Source organism: Hyperoodon ampullatus, assembly GCF_949752795.1.
Source record: "Hyperoodon ampullatus genome assembly, chromosome: 14".
Classification (NCBI taxonomy): Eukaryota; Metazoa; Chordata; class Mammalia; order Artiodactyla; family Ziphiidae; genus Hyperoodon; species Hyperoodon ampullatus.
In genome coordinates this window covers 21,053,888-21,073,007 of record NC_136927.1, presented here as the reverse complement: position 1 = coordinate 21,073,007, position 19,120 = coordinate 21,053,888, and the positions used below count along the sequence as shown (strand labels likewise).

The window sequence follows — 19,120 nt, the reverse complement described above, 5'->3', positions numbered from 1 at the left end:
AAAGCTGATCACAACTGCCTTTCATCAAAGCTTAGCTTTCTCCCACATGAGCAGGAAAGGGCTGTGCCCGCAGCACCTGGTGTTATAGCTCAATAATTTAAACCATTCATCAGAGGGCGGGGTGTTCAGGAAAACCAATAAAAGCCCCACTTTCAGCATCTCAAAGGGGGCTAACGCAACGTCTCTGATGGGAGTGATCTCGGCACGGGCTTCAGATGCCGTCCAGCCCCAGCCTGACTGTGGAAGAAAGAAACCCTCGTTCCAGGAGCCACAGCCCAGAGGGGGAGGCGGCTCGGTCACAGGAACAAGCCCAAGGTGTCACAGAGCCCACGGAGAGGCCCAGGGTGCTGGGGACATCACAGAAGTCTTCCAGGAGGAGGTGGGGCCGGTCCAGGTGCTGCAGAAGCAAAGCCACTGGCAGAGAGAGAAGTGGGGAGCAGAGGCGCCGGTGCCAGGATCCGCAGGAGGGGTCCAGAGAGGAAAGGGGGAGAGAGCAGCCCACAGACAGCCCTGGCGGGTGGAAAGAGGCCGGTGGAAGGTGTGGGCCTCTAGGCAGCCGGAACTTCATCTTGCGCTAGGTGACTGTGTGTTTCCGCTTGGACCACTTAGATCCAGCTGATAGCCATCTCCCCACCGGGCTTGGGCGGCCGGAGCAGGAGCCAGGCCAGGCTCTGCTCAGTGTTCCCGGACCTCGCGTGGGGCTGGCCAGAAACGGCTGAAAGATGTGTTTCAGCACAGCTGCAGGGCTTGCCTCTGCACAGCATGGTCACCAGTGCCTCACGGTGAGCCCATTTGGAGAGGTGACCTCCTGCCTCAGTCCCTTTAGGCACCCAGACTCCTTTGGATCCAAGGTCATTTCAAAAAGGAAAAAGAAATCAAGTGTCCTTCGCCGATTACACGCTGTCTTACCAAAACCTACCACCAGGTGGTGCTAAGGGACTTTACTGAGAAATGACGCCTGGGAGGAGTATACTTTCCCAATAATCTGACTTTTTTCACTTTCCTGTCACAGAAACTCAGCAAATGCAATTTCGAGAAGCAGAACGCCTGTCCCTTCTCGTCCGCCTGGAAGAAGTGCCATCCCCAGGGGTCTCGTGTGTGGTCCACATTCAGCTCCAATCATGGGTGCGGTCCTGGGCAACCTGTGGACCAACGTTCTCAAACTTGAGCCTGCGGAGCCACCTGGAGGGCTTGTTAAATGAGATGCTGGGCCCGCTCCGGAGCTCCTGGTTCCGTAGATCTGGGACGGGCCCGTGAACGAGCATTTCTGACAAGCCCCCAGGTGATGCTAACACTGATGCTGCTGGTTCAGGGACCTCCCCCTGAGGACCCTGCGACGGAGGGTTCCAGAAGCATCAGATGCCCTAACCATAGGCAGAACCAGCTGCCACAGCCCTGCCGGCTGGAGCCCTCAGGCTGCAAGGAGCTCCCCCTCCCCTGGCCCCCATCATGTCCCCAGTCATGGCCCTGGCCCTGCTGAGGGGCTAGGCTGATGAGTCTCCCCTGGAACGCTCAGCTCAGCTACTGCACTGGGAAGCCACGACAGCCTTTTAAAGTCAGCAAAAAGCCAGCCGTGAACATCTTGTGAATAAGGCTATGGAGGGCCCGAGCCAGGAACCCAGGTGCCCGAGATGTAGAATATTCTGGCCCAACGTGGGACCCACCCCTACATCAATGTTCTCAAAGTGTGGTTCCTGGACCAGCAGCAGCATCTGGAATTTAGAAATAAAAATTCTTGGGCCACGCCCCAGACTCACTGAGTCAGAAGCTCTCAGGTGGGTCCTGCCACATGCGTGTTTTGATTCAAGCTAATTAGGCAGACTTTCGGCCCCATGACCTTTGCCCCTTAGCTGTATGCCCATGAATATATTATGTTATTCAGCAAAGGGACTTATTACTTAGCTGACCTTAAAAAACAGGGAGATTATTCTAGATTATTCCTAATTCCACGGGCCCTTAAGAGCAGAAATCAGGGAGATTAGATGCACGAGAAAGATTCGAAGCACCATTGCTGTCCTTGAAGATGGAGGGGCCACATGCCAAGGAAGGTGGACGGCGTCTGGAGTAAATCCTGACCGACAGCCAGCAAAGAAATAGGGTCCTTAGTCCCAGCGGCACACAGAAGGGAATTCTGCCAATGACAGGAATGGGACAGGAAGCAGATTCGGCCCACCACCCAACAAGAACCTCCAGATACAGGGGACCCAGGCCGGCCGACACCTTCATTTCAGGGTTGTGAGCCCCAGAGCAGAGAAACCAGCCAAGCCTGCCCCAACTTCTAACCTGCAGAACCGTAAGATCACAAGGAAGTGCTGTTTTAGGCCCTGACCTTTGTGAAAATTTATTATGGCCGCAAGAGAAAACTAATATGACTCATGTTTCATCAGACCCCCTGCTAGGTTCTATTTATTATAAGCACATATGTTATTATAGAGGAAATGCTTTGGCAATATTTTGATAACTAATTCAGCAGATAATATTTTGTTTCAATATAATTGGTTTCCTTTTAATTCTATGTACTTTATTTTATGCCTTTGACATTTTTCTTTTTTTATGGAAAATGTCAATATCTTATTTTACTATTATTAATGCAAGTATGTGATGCCAAAGAAATGAAGGTAATTTTACAAACTCAGAATTTTGGCAAATACATGAAATTTCTGTTTTATTACAGTTTTATACCACATTAGTTCAAATGCATTTCTCTACAACTACTCCAACAGAGCTCCTCTGGAATTATTTCAGTCATCCTGAATATGTGACTTTACCAAAGACTTTGAATGTAAAATAAACATATAAAATTTCAAATTAGTAACTTTTAATTATGAATAGGATAAGAAATAAAGTCATCAGATGATGGCTGGGGCTATTAATTTCCAACAAGACACTTTGTTGAAATGTTTCTTCTGATACCCCAGGTATAAATGAGAACCTTCAAAAAACAAGGGCAGGGCTTCCCTGGTGGCGCAGTGGTTGAGCGTCCGCCTGCCGATGCAGGGGACGTGGGTTCGTGCCCCAGTCCGCGAAGATCCCACATGCCACGGAGAGGCTGGGCCCATGAGCCATGGCCGCTGAGACTGCGCGTCCGGAGCCTGTGCCCCACAATGGGAGAGGCCACAACAGTGAGAGGCCCGTGTACCGCCCAAAAAATAAACAAAAAACAAGGGCAGAACCACAGTACAATAAAGGAGCCTCTTTAGCTTAAGCCTCCCATAGTCCTAAACCTCTGACAGAAGTTAAACGCCTTTAACATTTTTCTCAGAAAGGGTCCAGAGGCTTCACCAGACTGCTGGGCAAGGGATTGGCGGGGGGATGGCACAGAAGAGACAGTGAAGCCCCCCCAGTTAGAGAGACAACGACCTCAGAGTTAGATAAGCCAGTCTTTCTGCAGCAGCTATGGGTGGGGACCGGCGGCCAAGCAGAGAGCTTTATCTCATATTCTCAGAAACTAGGCTAATCCTTTATGAAACGTCTTACTTTTGTAGTCAATAAATGCATATGAGTTCACAGAGAGACAAGCATTCTTCCAAGCCTGGAACCGGGCTTCACCGGTTGATGTGCCACCACCTCAGCCTGGGCTCCCTCATCTCCTGAGAAGGAGACTGGGCAGAGGTTTTCAACCTCATCACCGTGGCCATTGGAAGAGCCACATTTTACATCACAAACCATCGACATCATACAAAGATATAAGTACATGTGTGTATTTGCACAAATCTATCTACTTAAACACACAGATATATTTAAAACAAAGGTTTCACAAAATAAATCCTGCCTCTACTCGCCATGCACCCTGTCATTTCCTCTTCGGTCTTAGGCTAGTGTTGTGAATTCCTTCTTTTCTCAAGCCAGTCGATTCTGCTGAGTTCATTTTACAACCCAGTAATGGGTTGTAACTGGTGGTTTGGAAAACACTGGTGTCTAGAACCGTGACTGGGTGTGCTTCCACTTCCCCAAACACTCATTCACACACACACGTACACACACATACACACACATACACGCATACACTTACATACACACATATACACATACACACATATACTTACATGCACACATGCACCCATATAAAAACATGCACACACATTACACACGTACACACATAGTTACATACACACACGCATACACTTACATACACACATATATACATACAGTAATGCACAAATATATACACACACATACACACATACACGTATACACACACATATACATATACACTTACATACAGACATATATACATATACACACGTGCACACATGCACACATATAAAAACGTGCACACACATCACACACACACACAGACACCCTGACCCTCCCTCCATCCTCTCAGGACCTCAGAGGAAACCACACACTCAACAAGTCACCAAAACGGTGTGTCTGGTCCCCAAGCCGCAGTTTGTCAACAAGAGCAGGACACGTTTTAAGGGCAGTACTCGCTTTCCTGAGCTGGGGTCTTTGCCTTGGGGGACCATCCCCAGGCCCCCGTTTGCTCTCCGTGGCCCCTGAGTTGCTGCACAGGGAGGGGCCGGGTGGTGGGTGGGGCAGGAATCAGGATTCTGGACTCAAGTCCTGAGATCTGGAGGACACTGTGTACCCACCAAAAGCACCACATCTCATGTGGCTTCAGCAGGGTTTGATCTTGTCAGGCATTGGTGAGATAGAGACAAAGTAACACATAGCCTTTAATGGTCTAGGTTTTCTAGAGGGGCAGATTTTAAAATTTTTGTTCCCTTGTCCCTTATGTGTACTTGTCAAACCGAACGTCAATTTACTTTTGGATTTGGGAAATGTGGTTACACAGCGTAAGAAGCGTATTCTAACCCAACGTCCCCATCAGAATGGCCCGGTGTACGGTAACGAGAGAAAGAAAACTGGAGGAATCACAGGGTTGGTGGGGGTGGGGTGACCCACGAAGCTCGTTAACCGCGAAGGAAGGCCACAGAGACAGAACTGAGCTTTCCTGCAAAGTTTGCAGAAAGCTTTTCTGCTCGTTTGCAAACTAAGCTTCACCAAAAAAAGAAAAGGGGTGGGGGTAGAAATGCAAAGTTTCCGCTGACAAATTCTGAGCAGGAGCAAATCCCAACACAACCACTCTCTCTAGGGCTGCAGTCAAATTCCAAAGAAGAGAGTTTAGGTCATGAGAAGAGAAACAGGAAGCACAGATTCATGCGAGCGTAGGGTAAAAACCTCAACGTATGTCCATTTCTTATTTTCAAAAACAAGGTTAAACTGGGCAAAACAGATCTGTTATGCAGAAGTGGGGATAGCTTACCCTCGGTGGGGGAGGGGCGGCGACTCAAAGCGGGCCTGCGGGGGACCTCTGGGGGCCACGAATTAGTGGGACCCATTGCCCTCATTGGCCCAGGGCTTTTCCAGTCTGGGCAGGAAGGCGTCCCGGGAAGTGGACGGCTGGTCACCCCACTGGGGATGCTGTTTGTGGCGCTGAGGGCTGAGGACCCAGGTGTGTTGAGTTTGTAGAATTCACAGCGCTCGATGCTCGAGTGCACACCTCTGCAGGCACGTGACACCTGAATGAGAGGAGCAGACAGGAGGGACGGGCATACCTGGGCCTGCAGCTCGGCTCTCTGGGACTGCAGGAGGCAGAGCACCTCTTGGCCGTCCTCCAGCTGGCTCTGCAGGGTGGCCACCTCCCTTTCCGTCAAGAGCTTCGCCTGCACAGAGAAGCCAGACTCAGCACGCTCACACTCGGAGGAGAGGGCCGCTGTGTTCTGCATGTTTACGTCCCCCCAAGTTCGCAGGCCGAGGCCCTAACCCACAATGCATGGCATCTGGAGGTGGGACCTTTGGCAGGAGGGTTGGTTTAGATGAGGTCATGAGGGTGGGGCCCCCACGATGGGATTAGTGGCCTTATTAGAAGAGGACGAGACACCAGGGCCCCCTCCTCCATGCGGGCAGCAAGGAAAGGACAGGGAGAGGGTGGCGTCTACCAGCCGGGATGGGGTCCTCCCCAGGGGCCAAATCTGCCAGCCCCCTGACCTCGGACTTCCAGCCTCCAGAACTGTAAGCAATAAGTGTCTGTTGGTTGAGCCACCTGGTCTACGGTATTTTGTCACAGCAGCCAAGCTGACTCAGGCGGGCCCACCATGGCCACTCACTGCCTTTTCGCTTTGTTTTCTAAGTCTGAGCCCTGAGCCAGAGACACCAACTGTGCTGAGCCATCCCCACGGCACACAGCAGGGGCCATGGCGACAGGGGAAGCCCTGTCGGTGCTCCCGGAATGTTCTGGAAGGAGGTCCATCCTCAACCTCTCCACACTCTGCAGAGCAGCTGCCCTTTTCCCACCAGCCTCTCCACATTATTCAGAAACATCTAAACCCCTTCCTGAGAGCCTGGCCTCTCTAGAGCAGCACCTTCTGACACGGAGACCCTCCCCCCACCCCCTGCCGGGCAGAGTCACAGCCCAGCAGGTTCACGGCCACCCACTGAAGGTGCCCCTGCTCTGCAGCCTCCTGCAAAGTGGCCGGAGTAACAAGACACAGAGAAAGTGAGAGCGAGGGAGGACGAGCGGGCCTGGGGACAGAGCTGCTGAAGGATGGTGTGTTTATTTCGGAGTCTCTCAGTGGAGACGTGCCTTCTCTCAGTCTCTCTGTGTGTCCCTCCCTGTCTGTCTGTCTGTTTCTCTCTCTGTCTCTGTCCTCCCTGCTTCTCTGTGCCTCGGCTCCTGCCTCCCTGCCCCAAAGACACAGACGTGGGGACAGCTGGGAGCAGAGGGGACTCACGTTCTGGGTACCACTACATGGAGGATGTGCAAACACGCCAACCGAGACCTGCAGCCTCAGCATGGACACAGACACAGTGCAAATCCCTCACCCACCTCCCAGCCAGGGCCCAGCCTGCTTGTCTGGCCCCGCCTCTCCTCACTGCCCAGCTCCTACTTATACTACATCCTCCCCATGTCCACCCACAGGTGCCCCCACAGTGCCTTGCACACAGGAGGCCCTTGGATACTTACTGTAGAGGAAGGAAGACAGCCGGCAGCTGTCAGCTGGAAGCTGGCACTAACCAACCCCCCCCCAGCATGATGCTCCTTCCTTATAAACTTACAGACGATGCCACCTCAACACCCAAAGATGTCACTCTGGGATCCCAGGGGAACAAGACAGAAACAAGACCGGCTCTGCAACTGTGTCTGAGCTCAGACCAAGCGACCACCGTGTAACCACAGAAATGACCACTAACTCAAGTGATGATGCTTAGTTACCAAGCACGGCCTTAGCCTCACCCCATACCTCGGCCTCCAAGGTACAAACTAGGGGGCTTTTCAACCATAAGACCAGTCCCCCACCCCCCGACAGCACCCAGGCCAGCACAGGCCCCCATCCACGGCGTACACCCTCCCCTCCTGTGGGGAATAATAAACCCAGCTTGATTTGACCACAGAGGTGGCCCCAGGGACCTCTGGCTACAGGACACTGACTTTATACTTTATGGACACATTAACCCCATGCTCCTAGGAAGCAATGCTAATTATATCCTTTGTGGAAACTCAACCGGCATTTTCTAGGACAGTAACAAGAGTCAAAGGAGCAAACCTGAAAGCAACCACCTAGCTCGTATGTAGAGTTTTTCAGCTGAGATTAATAAAGAATGTGATTCTTTCTAAATCTGCTTTTTAACGTGCACACGAATCCCTGAGCATCTTGCTAAAATGCAGATTCTGACACAGTGGGTCTGCTGGGGGTCGGGCTGCAGAGGCTGCATTTGTCTCAAGCTCCCGGGCAACGACACTGAGGGTCTCTGATGATCACTGACACGATCAAACTAGGTCTAGACGGCTCTACGTTAGTACAACTCAGAAGAACAGGGTTACAAGGGAACAGATGATGTGATTTTAAAAGTGTGCTCTGATGTCAAACACCTATGAATTAAAGGAAAAATGTCTGCAAAACAGAAATAAAGTGTCTGGAAAGAAGTCTCGGACAAAGAAAAGTATGCTTTAGGAGAAGCTGTTTTTTAGGCCTTAGCGGCATCCCCAGTTCAGTTGGGGTCATTGGTGGGCAATGTGGACAAGAATATCCCCATCAAGGCCAATAAAAGTAACTCTCCTGCCTCTTAGATGTTACTTGGCAGGGTTCAAAAGTGTCTCTGAAAGCAAATTTGGGGATGTCTTTAGCTTTGATATAAAAAATTAGGTTCAAACAAACATCAAGCAGTCAGCTACCCTAGCCCACTGGTTCTCCAGGGTGTAGGTCTGGGTAGACTTCTGTCCTAAGTCACCCTTGCAGAAAAACCCAGAGTCTTCTCAGCTGAACAGTCTACAAAACCCTGTCCCAACGTAACACTCCTCTGAAGAAAGGACACATGACATTTTTGTTTTAATTTGCATCCTTTTCAGTTTATTTCTACAATATCATATCATGCATCACAAAATCCCATAAACCACATTAGGGGAAAAAATATCGATATCCTGTTGCCCTGCTAGAGAGCTAAGTGAGGAAGGGATTTGGAACATTATATTGGGAATAAGGTTTTACATCCAAATCCCAGTTTTTTTAAAAATCGGTTTCAATCACCTCTATCCTTTCCCAAGAGTTTGCATGCCCCAGACTAGCGGAGCCTGACCTTGAAAATAGAGTCACTAATTGTCTGAGGTTCTCTGTATTCAAAATTATGGTCAAATTGATGAGGGGAATAAGAAAACAAACAACCCAATAAAAAAATAGGGGCAAAAGTCTTGGGTAGATAGTCCAACAAAGAAGCTATACAAATGGCAAATAGGCACATGAAAAGATGCTCAACATCATTAAGGCCTGAGGGGATGCAAGTTAAAAGCACAGAGAGATACACAACATACCTATTAGAGTAGCAAACGGCAAAACCAAAATAAAAACCCGACATACCCAGCGTTGACAAGGAAGCAAAGCAACAGAAACTCCCATCTGTCGCCAGTGGGGATGCAGCAGTGCTACAGTGTTTGGGAAACAGTCTGGAAGTTTCTTATAAACTAGACAAGGAAGGACAGCCCGTAATCCTCAAGAAGAAATACCTAAGAAGATGGGCAGGGGCACAGTTTATGTCCTCAGATGTCTAAATACCCACGTTCACCGTCTGTGTGAAAGAGCAGAAGAGTGCACTTCGAATGTGAACCCGCTGTGGGGGTGACCTGACGTCTCTCCCTGGGTCTCTGGGCTCCCGGGGCTGCAGGACAAATCCCCACGTGCGGTTTCCCAGACGCCCAGGCTCCTGTTCTTACCTCCCTCATGCCACTGGTTATGGCGGCTGCTTGCGGGGTGGTCTGGATGATCTGCTGCAGGATGCTGACATAGGTCTGAATCTCCAGAAGATTCTGTTGGGAGAGAAAAGCATTCTCATGAAAACTTGAGCTCCCCGGATTTTCCCCTCCCATACCAGGTGACCCGCAGGATGAATGCCTTCATGTGTCCCACCGCCACAAATAGGACAGACTGTGATGGGTGCAGAGGACGCTTTATGCCTCCTTTAATCTGCATGAGAACACTGGGCTCGATGAATAAACCGAGGCTTAGTTCATGTCACATTCCCTTCAGTCCCGTGGCTGCCTTGTGGCTGTCTCCATAGCGCCCTGGATGCAGGGTTATCAGAAAAGCAGGGATGGGGACAAAGAGTCCCCGGAGGGTACAAAGGACCTTGCTGACTACAGCTCAGGCGGTGCTTCAGAGAACAGGCTGTGGCTAGTCCGGCGGGACTGCCTCACTCACTAGCTGCATGTGGTCTCAGGCAAGGTACTCAAACCTCCTAAACCTCCATTTCTTCCACAAAAGAGGGATTAACAACCTGAAGGCAATGCCTGGTCCCTTTCACCAGCAGATCACCTGGGCCTGCTCCCTGCACGAGAGCTGACAATGTAGCACAGCTGCCCCCTCCACAGAACTGCCCTCAGCCACACAGTGGTCATCCTGCCAGGAAGCTATGCAACTGCCCCCAATGCCACACCATCCCCCACCCAGACCAGTGACTCCTGGCTCAGGACACAAGACCAATCCTCTTGCCTCGAGGTGGGACCAAGCTTGTGGTGCGATTCATGCTTCAGAGCCCCCATGGGATCAGGCTGAGTCTGGACTCCAGCTCAGCCCCTTCCCCTGCGCCTTCCTGCCCCCCGCTCCACCTATACGCACCTCAGGCTCTGCTGACAGGGAACCTAGGACACTGTCTCTTGAGTCTGTTTTTTGGGATTCAGTGAGACAATGCAGCAGGCACCCACAGAGGAAGGAAGGGACTCTGATGCTGCCTGAGCACTTGCCAAGTTCCAGGTTGTACGAGGTGCTTCACCCATATTACCTCACGTTGCCTCACTGTGGGTTTCCCCAGAAGCAGACAGTTATAGATCGAAAGTTGTGTCCCTCCAAAATTCATGTGCTGAAGACCTAACCCCCAGCAGGATGGTATTTGGAGGTGGGACCTTTGGGGAGCAATTAGATTTAGATGAGGGCATGAAGGTGGGGCCCCCAGGGTGGGATTAGTGCCCTGATAAGAAAGGCGGTCACTCTCTCTATGGATACGGATCTAGGAAAGGCCAGGTGAGTGCATGGCAAAAAGGCAGCCGTCTGCAAGCCAGGAAGAGGGTCCTCACCAGAACCCAACCCTGCCGGCATGCTGATCTTGGTGCTCCAGGCTCCAGAACTGAGAGGAATGAATTTCTGTTGCTCATAAGCCACCCAGTCCATGGTACCTTGTTATAGCAGCCCCAGCTGAGTAAGATACAGACCCTGGGGGAAGGATCTGGGTGCAAATAGTTTGCTTGGGCAAAGATGCCAGGAAACATGAGCAGTGGAGCAGGGAGGTGAGACACTGTGTTATCAGGTGAATTACCCATGTGGGCACCAGTCCTAGCAGGCTCTCTGGGAGCCGGTGCAGAGGGAGCTGGGGTACGTGTCCACCAACTCCATCCGTCCCTGGCTGAGGCTGCTCCCGGGGCATTAACTCCCCGACATTTCCTGTGAGGCAGCCCTGCCCTCCGCTGCCTGGTGCACATCCGTCCTGAGGCAGAGACGCAGATACTGCAGCTGGAGGGAGGCCAGGCCCCCTGGAGAGGTCAGCCCCAAGGGCTGAGGGTCATGGCCAGGCCCACAGGTGTCTATGCTCAGATAACACGGCTGTGCAGGAAAGAGAGTCTGGCGTTTGCATTTCGAAGATGAAGAAGCTCAGAGAGGTTAGGCCACTGGCCCTTGGTTACACAGCTCCAGGACTGGACTTTTCCAGAACACCGAGGCCCCCCCAACCTGAGGCCTGTGAGAAGCTGGTGGGGGTGGGGGCAGAGCACAGCGCTACATGCGAGGAGGCCCCTGCGTGCCATGTGTTCCCTCAGAGACAGCGCTAAAAAATTACGATTTTTGCATTTTCTCCATTTTCTGAGCTGAACCAGTCAACAGGCTACAGCTTAATCAAGACGGATCTGTGTGCAATTACTCTGTGGACTGTGACGTCCTGCACAGATATTGGCTCCCCCCCGATCCATAACCCCCCCCACACACACACACATACCCCCGCCACGCGCGCACACACACACACACACACACACACACTGCCACCCCTCCCACAGCCCCGCAGGTCTGGCTCACTAGGTACCGCCCAGCGATCAGCCCAGCCCCGCTTGGTTCGGGGCACCGCACACAGGGCAGCCCACTCCAGCCACCCCATTTTTTCAGCCACGAGTGCCCTGAACTGGTTTTCTGGGGGGAAGGGCTAAGAAGGGTCATGGTTACCTTTTTGTACCTGTCCTTGGCCGCACTGATGTCATCCTGCAGAAACTGGGCTTCGATCTGAAGGCGCAGGTTACTCAGCAGGGCTTCATCTGCCTCCTGCAATGAGGCATCGACTCTGAGGCGCCGCGGGGGCCGGGGGGCAGAGAGCACGGGCGTGGGTGTGACATCGGCCGGGGTCTTACCAAAATGCAGACTGGTTTGGTGGGTCTGTGAGGGCGTCTGAGATTCTGCATTTCTAGCCAAGCACTGGGCTAGCCCATTGGACCTGGTCTAGAATAGTAGTTCTCAGCCGAGAGTGATTTTGCCCCCAAGGGGACATTTGGCACAATCTCAAGGCTTTTTTAATTGTCACCACTTGGGGGGGCGGGGGGCGGAGGGCGGGCGGGGGGGTGTTACTACTGGCATCTAGTGGGTAGCAGCCACCGATGCTGCTAAATATCCTACAATACTTAGGACAACCCCGCACAACAAAGAATTCTCCAGTCCGAAGTGTCAATAGTGCCAGGGTTGAGAAGCCTTGATCTAGAAAGATCAGGGAGAAAGAGTATATTTATATACCGATAACCTTAAAATTTAAGTTACATCTATATTTGTTCTATATCCTATCATCAGTGAGTTGAGTTTCTAAGACTAAGAAACAGTTTTCCCTTAACACTGAAACCTTTATTTTAGAATGAAGCTAGACTAACACAACACTGTAAATCAACCATACTCCAATAAAAAATTAAAAATAAACAAATACAATAGAATGAAGCTAGACCCCTATCTTACCATTCACAAAAATGAACTCTAAATGGATTAAATATTTAAATAATTTAATACTGAAACAAAAACTCCAAGAAGAAAACAGGAAAAAAGCTCCCTGACATGGGTGTTGGCAATGATTTTTTTGGACATGACACCTAAAGCACAAGCAACGAAATCAAAAATTAACAAGTGAGACTACATCAAACTCAAAAAAGCTGTGCACAGAAACCATCAACGAAGTGAAAAGACAACCTATGGGATAGGAAACCTTAATTTTAATAGTTTTCTCCAAGGACTATTGACATCTTGAGGCCATGTATCTTCAACATAAAATTCATGTTTTAGCACGATTGCTGTGGTGAATAGTGTTTGTTCCTTTCAAGTTGGAAATAACACTTAGGACAGAAGATTGAATGTTCTCACCAAACTTTCTGATAATTCACCAACTTTTAGCTCATTGATTTTTTTTTCAATAAATTTATTTATTTATTTATTATTTTTGGCTGTGTTGGGTCTTCATTGCTGCGCGCGGGCTTCTCTTGTTGCGGAGCACGGGCTCTAGGCGCATGGGCTTCAGTAGTTGTGGCTCTTGGGCTCTAGAGTGCAGGCTCAGTAGTCGTGGTGCACAGGCTTAGTTGCTCCACAGCATGTGCGATCTTCCCGGACCAGGGCTCAAACCCATGTCCCCTGCATTGGCAGGTGGATTCTTAACCACTGCGCCACCAGGGAAGCCCATATCTCATTGATCTTGTTTGGATCAACCAAATAGGTATGAGTAAGTATTTGTGCTCTTCATAAGATAGTGCTGTGATGTCTGGAACTGACTTAAATACTTCAACAATTCAGAGAGATGTTACAGGTCCAAGTTCCTTGCTCCCTCTGCCATGCCCACCTGCCAATACATGAGGGCTAAGTGAATTTTTACTGACTTCCTAAACTTGTTAAAAAGCATGATGAACGTTAGCAATGCGCTCTCACTGACAAAGGTAGAAATGTGGTTTGCTAAAATATTTAAGATACTCCCTACCACTGCATGAATAGAGTTAAGACAGTCAAGGCATGTGGACAGGCCAAGATATTTTGAGACATGCGCCATCCTGGTACTAATAGCGTTTAGGTTCCAGGGAGGCATTAGGTCTGCACTCTTAGGAAAGGCGCTTGATTCCTTATAATCGTTCCTGTAAAAGACCGCTGGTGTAGGGAGATATGATTGTCTGATGCTGACAGCAAGGATACCAGAATCCTGACCCTATTGTGTCACTTGCCTTGAATGAGCTTTTCATGCAAAGTGTTGCCTTAGCACCTAAAACAGCAGAGATCTGGGACTTCATGGAGCCTGGAGAAGAGGCTGTATGAACCTTAGGAGACTGCATCAGAAAAAAGGCTTATTTAATAAATATCCATTCACGTGAATTTGGTCTGAAACTTCAGCAAGATTGTCAGGGATCGGCTAACCCTCACCCAACTCAAACCTCTGAAACTATTTTATTTACCCAAGAGAACTTCAGAGTTTATCTTAAAGAACTTAAGAGTGGTGCTAGATCAGATTGGTCAATTTGCAATCGTTAGCAATGTACCTTCACACATGCCTTTTGTGTAGGTTTAGGCAAGCAAAAATTAAATAAGTTGGGACTTCCCTGGTGGTACAGTGGTTAAAAATCCACCTGACAATGCAGGGGCACAGGTTCAATCTCCGGTCTGGGAAGATCCCATATGCTGCGGAGCAACTAAGCCCACGAGCCACAACTACTGAGCCCACGCACCACAACTACTGAAGCCCGCGCACCTAGAGCCCATGCTCCACAACAAGAGAAGCCACTGCAATGAAAAGCCTGTGCACTACAATGAAGAGTAGCCCCTGCTCGCCGCAACTAGAGAAAGCCCGCGTGCAGCAACAAAAACGCAATGCAGCCAAAAAAATAATAATAATAAATTTTTTTAAATTAAATATTATTCTAATACAGGGTTGTCCAACCCTCAGGCATAATTTTAAATTTCTTAGTAGCCCCATCAAATAAAAGAAACAGGTGAAATTAATTTTAACAATATATTTTATTTCACCCAATATACCCAAAATCTTATCATTTTATCATGTCATCAACAGTTTAAAAGCTATTGATAAGATATTTTCCTTTTTTCCAGGCTAGGTCTTTGAAATCTGGTGTGTATTTCACACTTACAACACATCACATCGATTTGAATTCTCTGCATTTTGACCCCGCCCCAGACTCACATGGCTAGTGGCCCCTGCGCTGGAAGGTCTACAGGACTGATTTTAGACACGTGGACCATCTTGTTTTCCTCAGTGTCTCCTGCTCTAGGGTGAATCCCACAGCCCTTTCAGCCTCTAATTTCTGATTACCAAATCCTTTCCCCTGAAGACTCTGAAATCCCTTCATGGATACCAGGGATGCCTACACTGGGCAAACAGATGGGGAGGGAAGAAGGGAAGGACCCCAAGACCCAGAGCCGGTTCCTCACCCGCAGCCCCTGGACTCTCCTGCATGCTTTCCCCGAGGTGCCACCCACTTCTCAGCCCTGGATCTGGGCCTCCGCTGTCCAAGCTCCACTGCCCATCGAGAGAAGCAACAGCATGTGCGAATATCACACCCTTTAAGGGACCCACCCATGGTCTGAAGTATTATTTTTAAATCAGAAGTAAAAGAATGAACCAAATTATTAAAAGGGATGCATGTCTCCAGGTACAGGGCTCTGAACTAAAATAATGTGAAATCCGTCTTTGGTTGTTTTAGCTTCTGGGCTCATTCTTTTGATAAATGAGTTAACCAGTCGCTGACTTTTGATACGCTCTGCCTTCAGGAGTTTTCCATCCTGGGGGCTTAATGATGGGTCCTCAAATCCTGTGTCACAGGGATGGTCACTCAGAGTACAATGAAAACAACAGTATTGTCCTTGTTTCAAGACCTGTGCTGCCCGACTCCCCCCTCCCCAGCCCCCGGGAGAGCAGAGCATTACTGACGCTCTTGTGCAAACGCCCCAGGGCAGGTGGGAGGCCCCTTGGAGGTCCTGGTGAATGGCTTTCTGAATTACTCCGGACTGTCACATAAGCCTGGGGAAGCCCCTTCATGAGAGACATGGTGCAGGAAAGAAAGCCTGGGTGTCTTTCCAGCGGTGGGAAAGGGCTGAGGAACCAGATGGATCCTGGGTAATTTACAGGCCTTGGGAAGGACAGAAACCAGGGCAGTCCCAGCAATCTAAGCAGCTGGGGTCCACGGCACTGCCCTTGGGATGACCCAGCTCCAAGGGCATTCATCTCTGCCCCCAGGAGTCACATCTCTGAGAGAGAGCTGCGATTGGCCTACATGGTCACATGACTGTCGTCTTGCAGACAATCCTACTAGGACTACACTGATGGGAAGGAAAATCAGCCCCACCCCCTTGAGGCACGGTGGTTCCTTGTGAAAGTGATTCTCAGCTCTGGGGATGGGACACTGCTGAGTGGGTGTAGCTAAATCCGGGTCAGAGACAAGGCAGTGCTGGGTGGAGACCTGCGCTTCACCTTCACCTTCGGGATGCTTTTCTACTCTCCCCACCCTCGGCCCCTCAAGACTGCTGAGGATGGAATGGGGCAGGGAATTCTCAAACATCTTAATTTTTACCAAAACGTCATCCACAATTGATACACAATTACTGGAGGTGAAGAACTGAAAATGAGGTTTCAAGGACCTTTTGTGTTATTACTTATAAAGGGATCGAACACTCAAGATTTTAGAAATAGAAGGGACCCTGGGACTTCCCTGGTTGTGCGGTGGTTAAGACTCCAAGCTCCCAATGCAGGAAGCCTGGGTTCGATCCGTGGTCGGGGAACTAGATCCCACATGCATGCCGCAACTAAGAGTTCACATGCCACAACTAAGGAGCCCTCGAGCCGCAACTAAGACCCGGTGCAACCAAATTAATTAATTAAAAAAAAAATAGAAGGGACCCTAAAGGTCATTGGTCCTCACACTTTTTAAAGCCACGCGTCATCCTTTAAACAAAATATCCCAGGGAAGCCAACATACAGAAGGAAAGCAGAGATGTGCTTCTTGAAGGACATGACGGGGGGACAGGAACGCTGATCGGCTGGCAACACTCTTCCCTCAGAGGCCCTTCAGCAAATCCATGGAACCCGAGGACTCTGACAAACACAGCTCAGAAACTGGAGTCTCACCTTACAGATGGAGAGATATCGTACCAGTGGGCCGTTCAGCTAGTTAACAGAGGTTAACTGGAGATAATGGGAATACGATCTTCCCTCTACTAGTCAGGAGTTGAGGTTCGAGTCCTGACCCTGTCCTGCAAGGTGTTTGCTGTCCGTCCCCCACCTCCCTCTCAGGGTCAAGCCAAACAACCACTCTTAGGTCCCATCAGCCAACCTTTAAAAGAGTGATAGTAAAAGGCCAGCCCACATTCGTCCTTGAAAGAGAGAGTAACCAGATGCTCTGCAAGTACATTCTCTTGGTTTGAAGACAATCATCTGATAAATTGCCCGGGAAAACTCCCAGAGGTTAGTAGCTGCCGCTGGAATGTGCAGTTGCTGATACGGGGAGAAGAATTCGTTTGGAAGTGTTTTCTTTTGTTTGCACCAGAACTCAGAAATGTGTAGACGCTTGTGTTTTTATTATGCTTTTGGATGCTGTCAGCTGCATTTTCAAAAGCTCCACCAGCCGAAACGTCTAGATTTTTCCAAATCGAGACTCTGGGCCAATATTCTAATTTTAGAAAACACTCCAGCCCTGATACTGTATATGTTTTCATCTAGGCCAGTGGTTCTCAAAGTGTGGTCCCTGGACCACACCATCTGGAAATGATTAGAAATGTAAAAAATCTGGTGGATCCTAGACCTACCGGATCAGAATTTCTGGGGTACAGGCCCAGGAATCTGTGTTTTAACATGCCCTCCAGGTGATGCTGATGAACAGGAAGTTTCAGAACCGCTGGCCTAGATGATTTTTGAGAAAGTAACTGAAGAAATAACTAGAGTCCTATATACCCTTGAAAAATCAGCCTTGCCAACCCAGTCACAGAGATGCTGGAAATCCATTAAAAACCCAACTGTCTGTATCCACATGCAGCCCCAAATCCAGCCCAACTAAAAAAATAAACAAAACCCAAAAAAAAACCAACTGCTAAAGAATGGGTATTCAAATTCATTAAGATTTCTAGTTAATTAGGGTTTGATTTTAAAAAGGCCCTACTAGGCTTCCCTGGTGGCGCAGTGGTTGAGAGTCCGCCTGCTGATGCAGGGGACACAGGTTCGTGCCCCGGTCTGGGAAGATCCCACATGCCGCGGAGTGGCTGGGCCCGTGAGCCATGGCCGCTGAGCCTGCGTGTCCGGAGCCTGTGCTCCACAATGGGAGAGGCCACAACAGTGAGAGGCCCACGTACCACAAAATAATAATAATAATAAATAAAAATAAAAAAACACCTACTTCAATCCTGGACGTCAAAAACCTTTCCAAGGGCTTCCTTGGTGGCGCAGTGGTTGAGAGTCTGCCTGCCGGTGCAGGGGATGCGGGTTCGTGCCCCGGTCCGGGAGGATCCCGCATGCCGCGGAGCGACTGGGCCCATGAGCCATGGCCGCTGGGCCTGCGCGTCCGGAGCCTGTGCTCCACAGCGGGAGAGGCCACAACAGTGAGAGGCCCACGTACAGCAAAAAAAAAAAAAACCTTTCCAAAAATGTTAGAGCTGCTTTCCTTCCAGGGCTCACGCTGACCTGGAGGAGCTGGGCACGTCCCTCCACTCCCCACCCTCCCTCTTCCCACCACCTCGCCTTCCTTGACTCCACTCTCACCCTCTGCATCCTTCCTCACGCTTCCTCTGCCTTCTGTTCTTCCAGCCGCCCACCGCCAGCCTCCTCCTAAACTCTTCTTCCCCAGATGGCTCTCCTCTTCTCCAGAAGTTCATTTCCAGCCTCAGAGGAATTCCTGGGTGTATGAAGGCTTGTAGCCCTGAAATCAAAAGCTTCGTGCCCCATCCTTTCACCCCCTGAACTCCCCTGCCTCTTGCTCCTTTCCAGACACGTTTAAGATACACGACTTACAAGGAAAAGCACATACGGCAGCTTTAGGTATTTCCTAAAATTGTTTTCCGGTGAAAGCATTCGACTAGCACCTACATCATTTTCAAATTGGCGATATACATAATGAGTCCTAGAGATTAGCCAAACCCAAATATCTTAAAGTCATCAGTTCTAGGGACTTCCCTGGTGGTCCAGTGGTTAAGACTCTGTGCTCCCGATGCAGGGGACCCGGGTTCAACCCTGGTCAGGGAACTAGATCCCGCATGCTGCAACTAAAGATCCTGCGTGCCGCAACTAAAGACCTAGCTCAGCCAAAATAAATACTTTTTTTTAAAAAAAGTCATCAGTTCTAATAACTTTTAATGGAGTATAATCTGTAAAAATACTGAATCACTATGTTGTACACCTAAAACTAATATAATAGTGGGAATCAACTATACTTCAATAAAAAATTAAGAATAAAAAACAAAAAAAAGTTAATGGACAAAGATAAAATAAAAGTCACCAGGAATGCTTACCACATCCAAAGGCTGAAAATCTGAATAACTTTGGCCCAAGTATGTAAGTAGTATGTTGAGGAATTCATTTCATTTCCAAGTGCATAGCAAGGAGTGGCTTGCCTTAACTTATTTGGCTGTTAAAAATACAG

At 49.5% G+C, this 19,120-nt stretch overlaps 1 protein-coding gene across 1 annotated transcript in view; it reads right to left on the bottom strand.

Annotated features, from left to right (window-relative positions):
• Window positions 1-19,120, bottom strand: part of BFSP1 (beaded filament structural protein 1) — a gene marked incomplete at both ends in the record, with an annotated part of 38,228 nt that overhangs the window by 8,695 nt on the left and 10,413 nt on the right. The window contains 3 exons of the mRNA XM_079718341.1: window positions 5,562-5,669; window positions 9,212-9,304; window positions 11,700-11,795. Coding sequence (XP_079574467.1) covers window positions 5,562-5,669; window positions 9,212-9,304; window positions 11,700-11,795 — 297 coding nt within the window. The remainder of the gene's footprint in view (window positions 1-5,561; window positions 5,670-9,211; window positions 9,305-11,699; window positions 11,796-19,120) is intronic.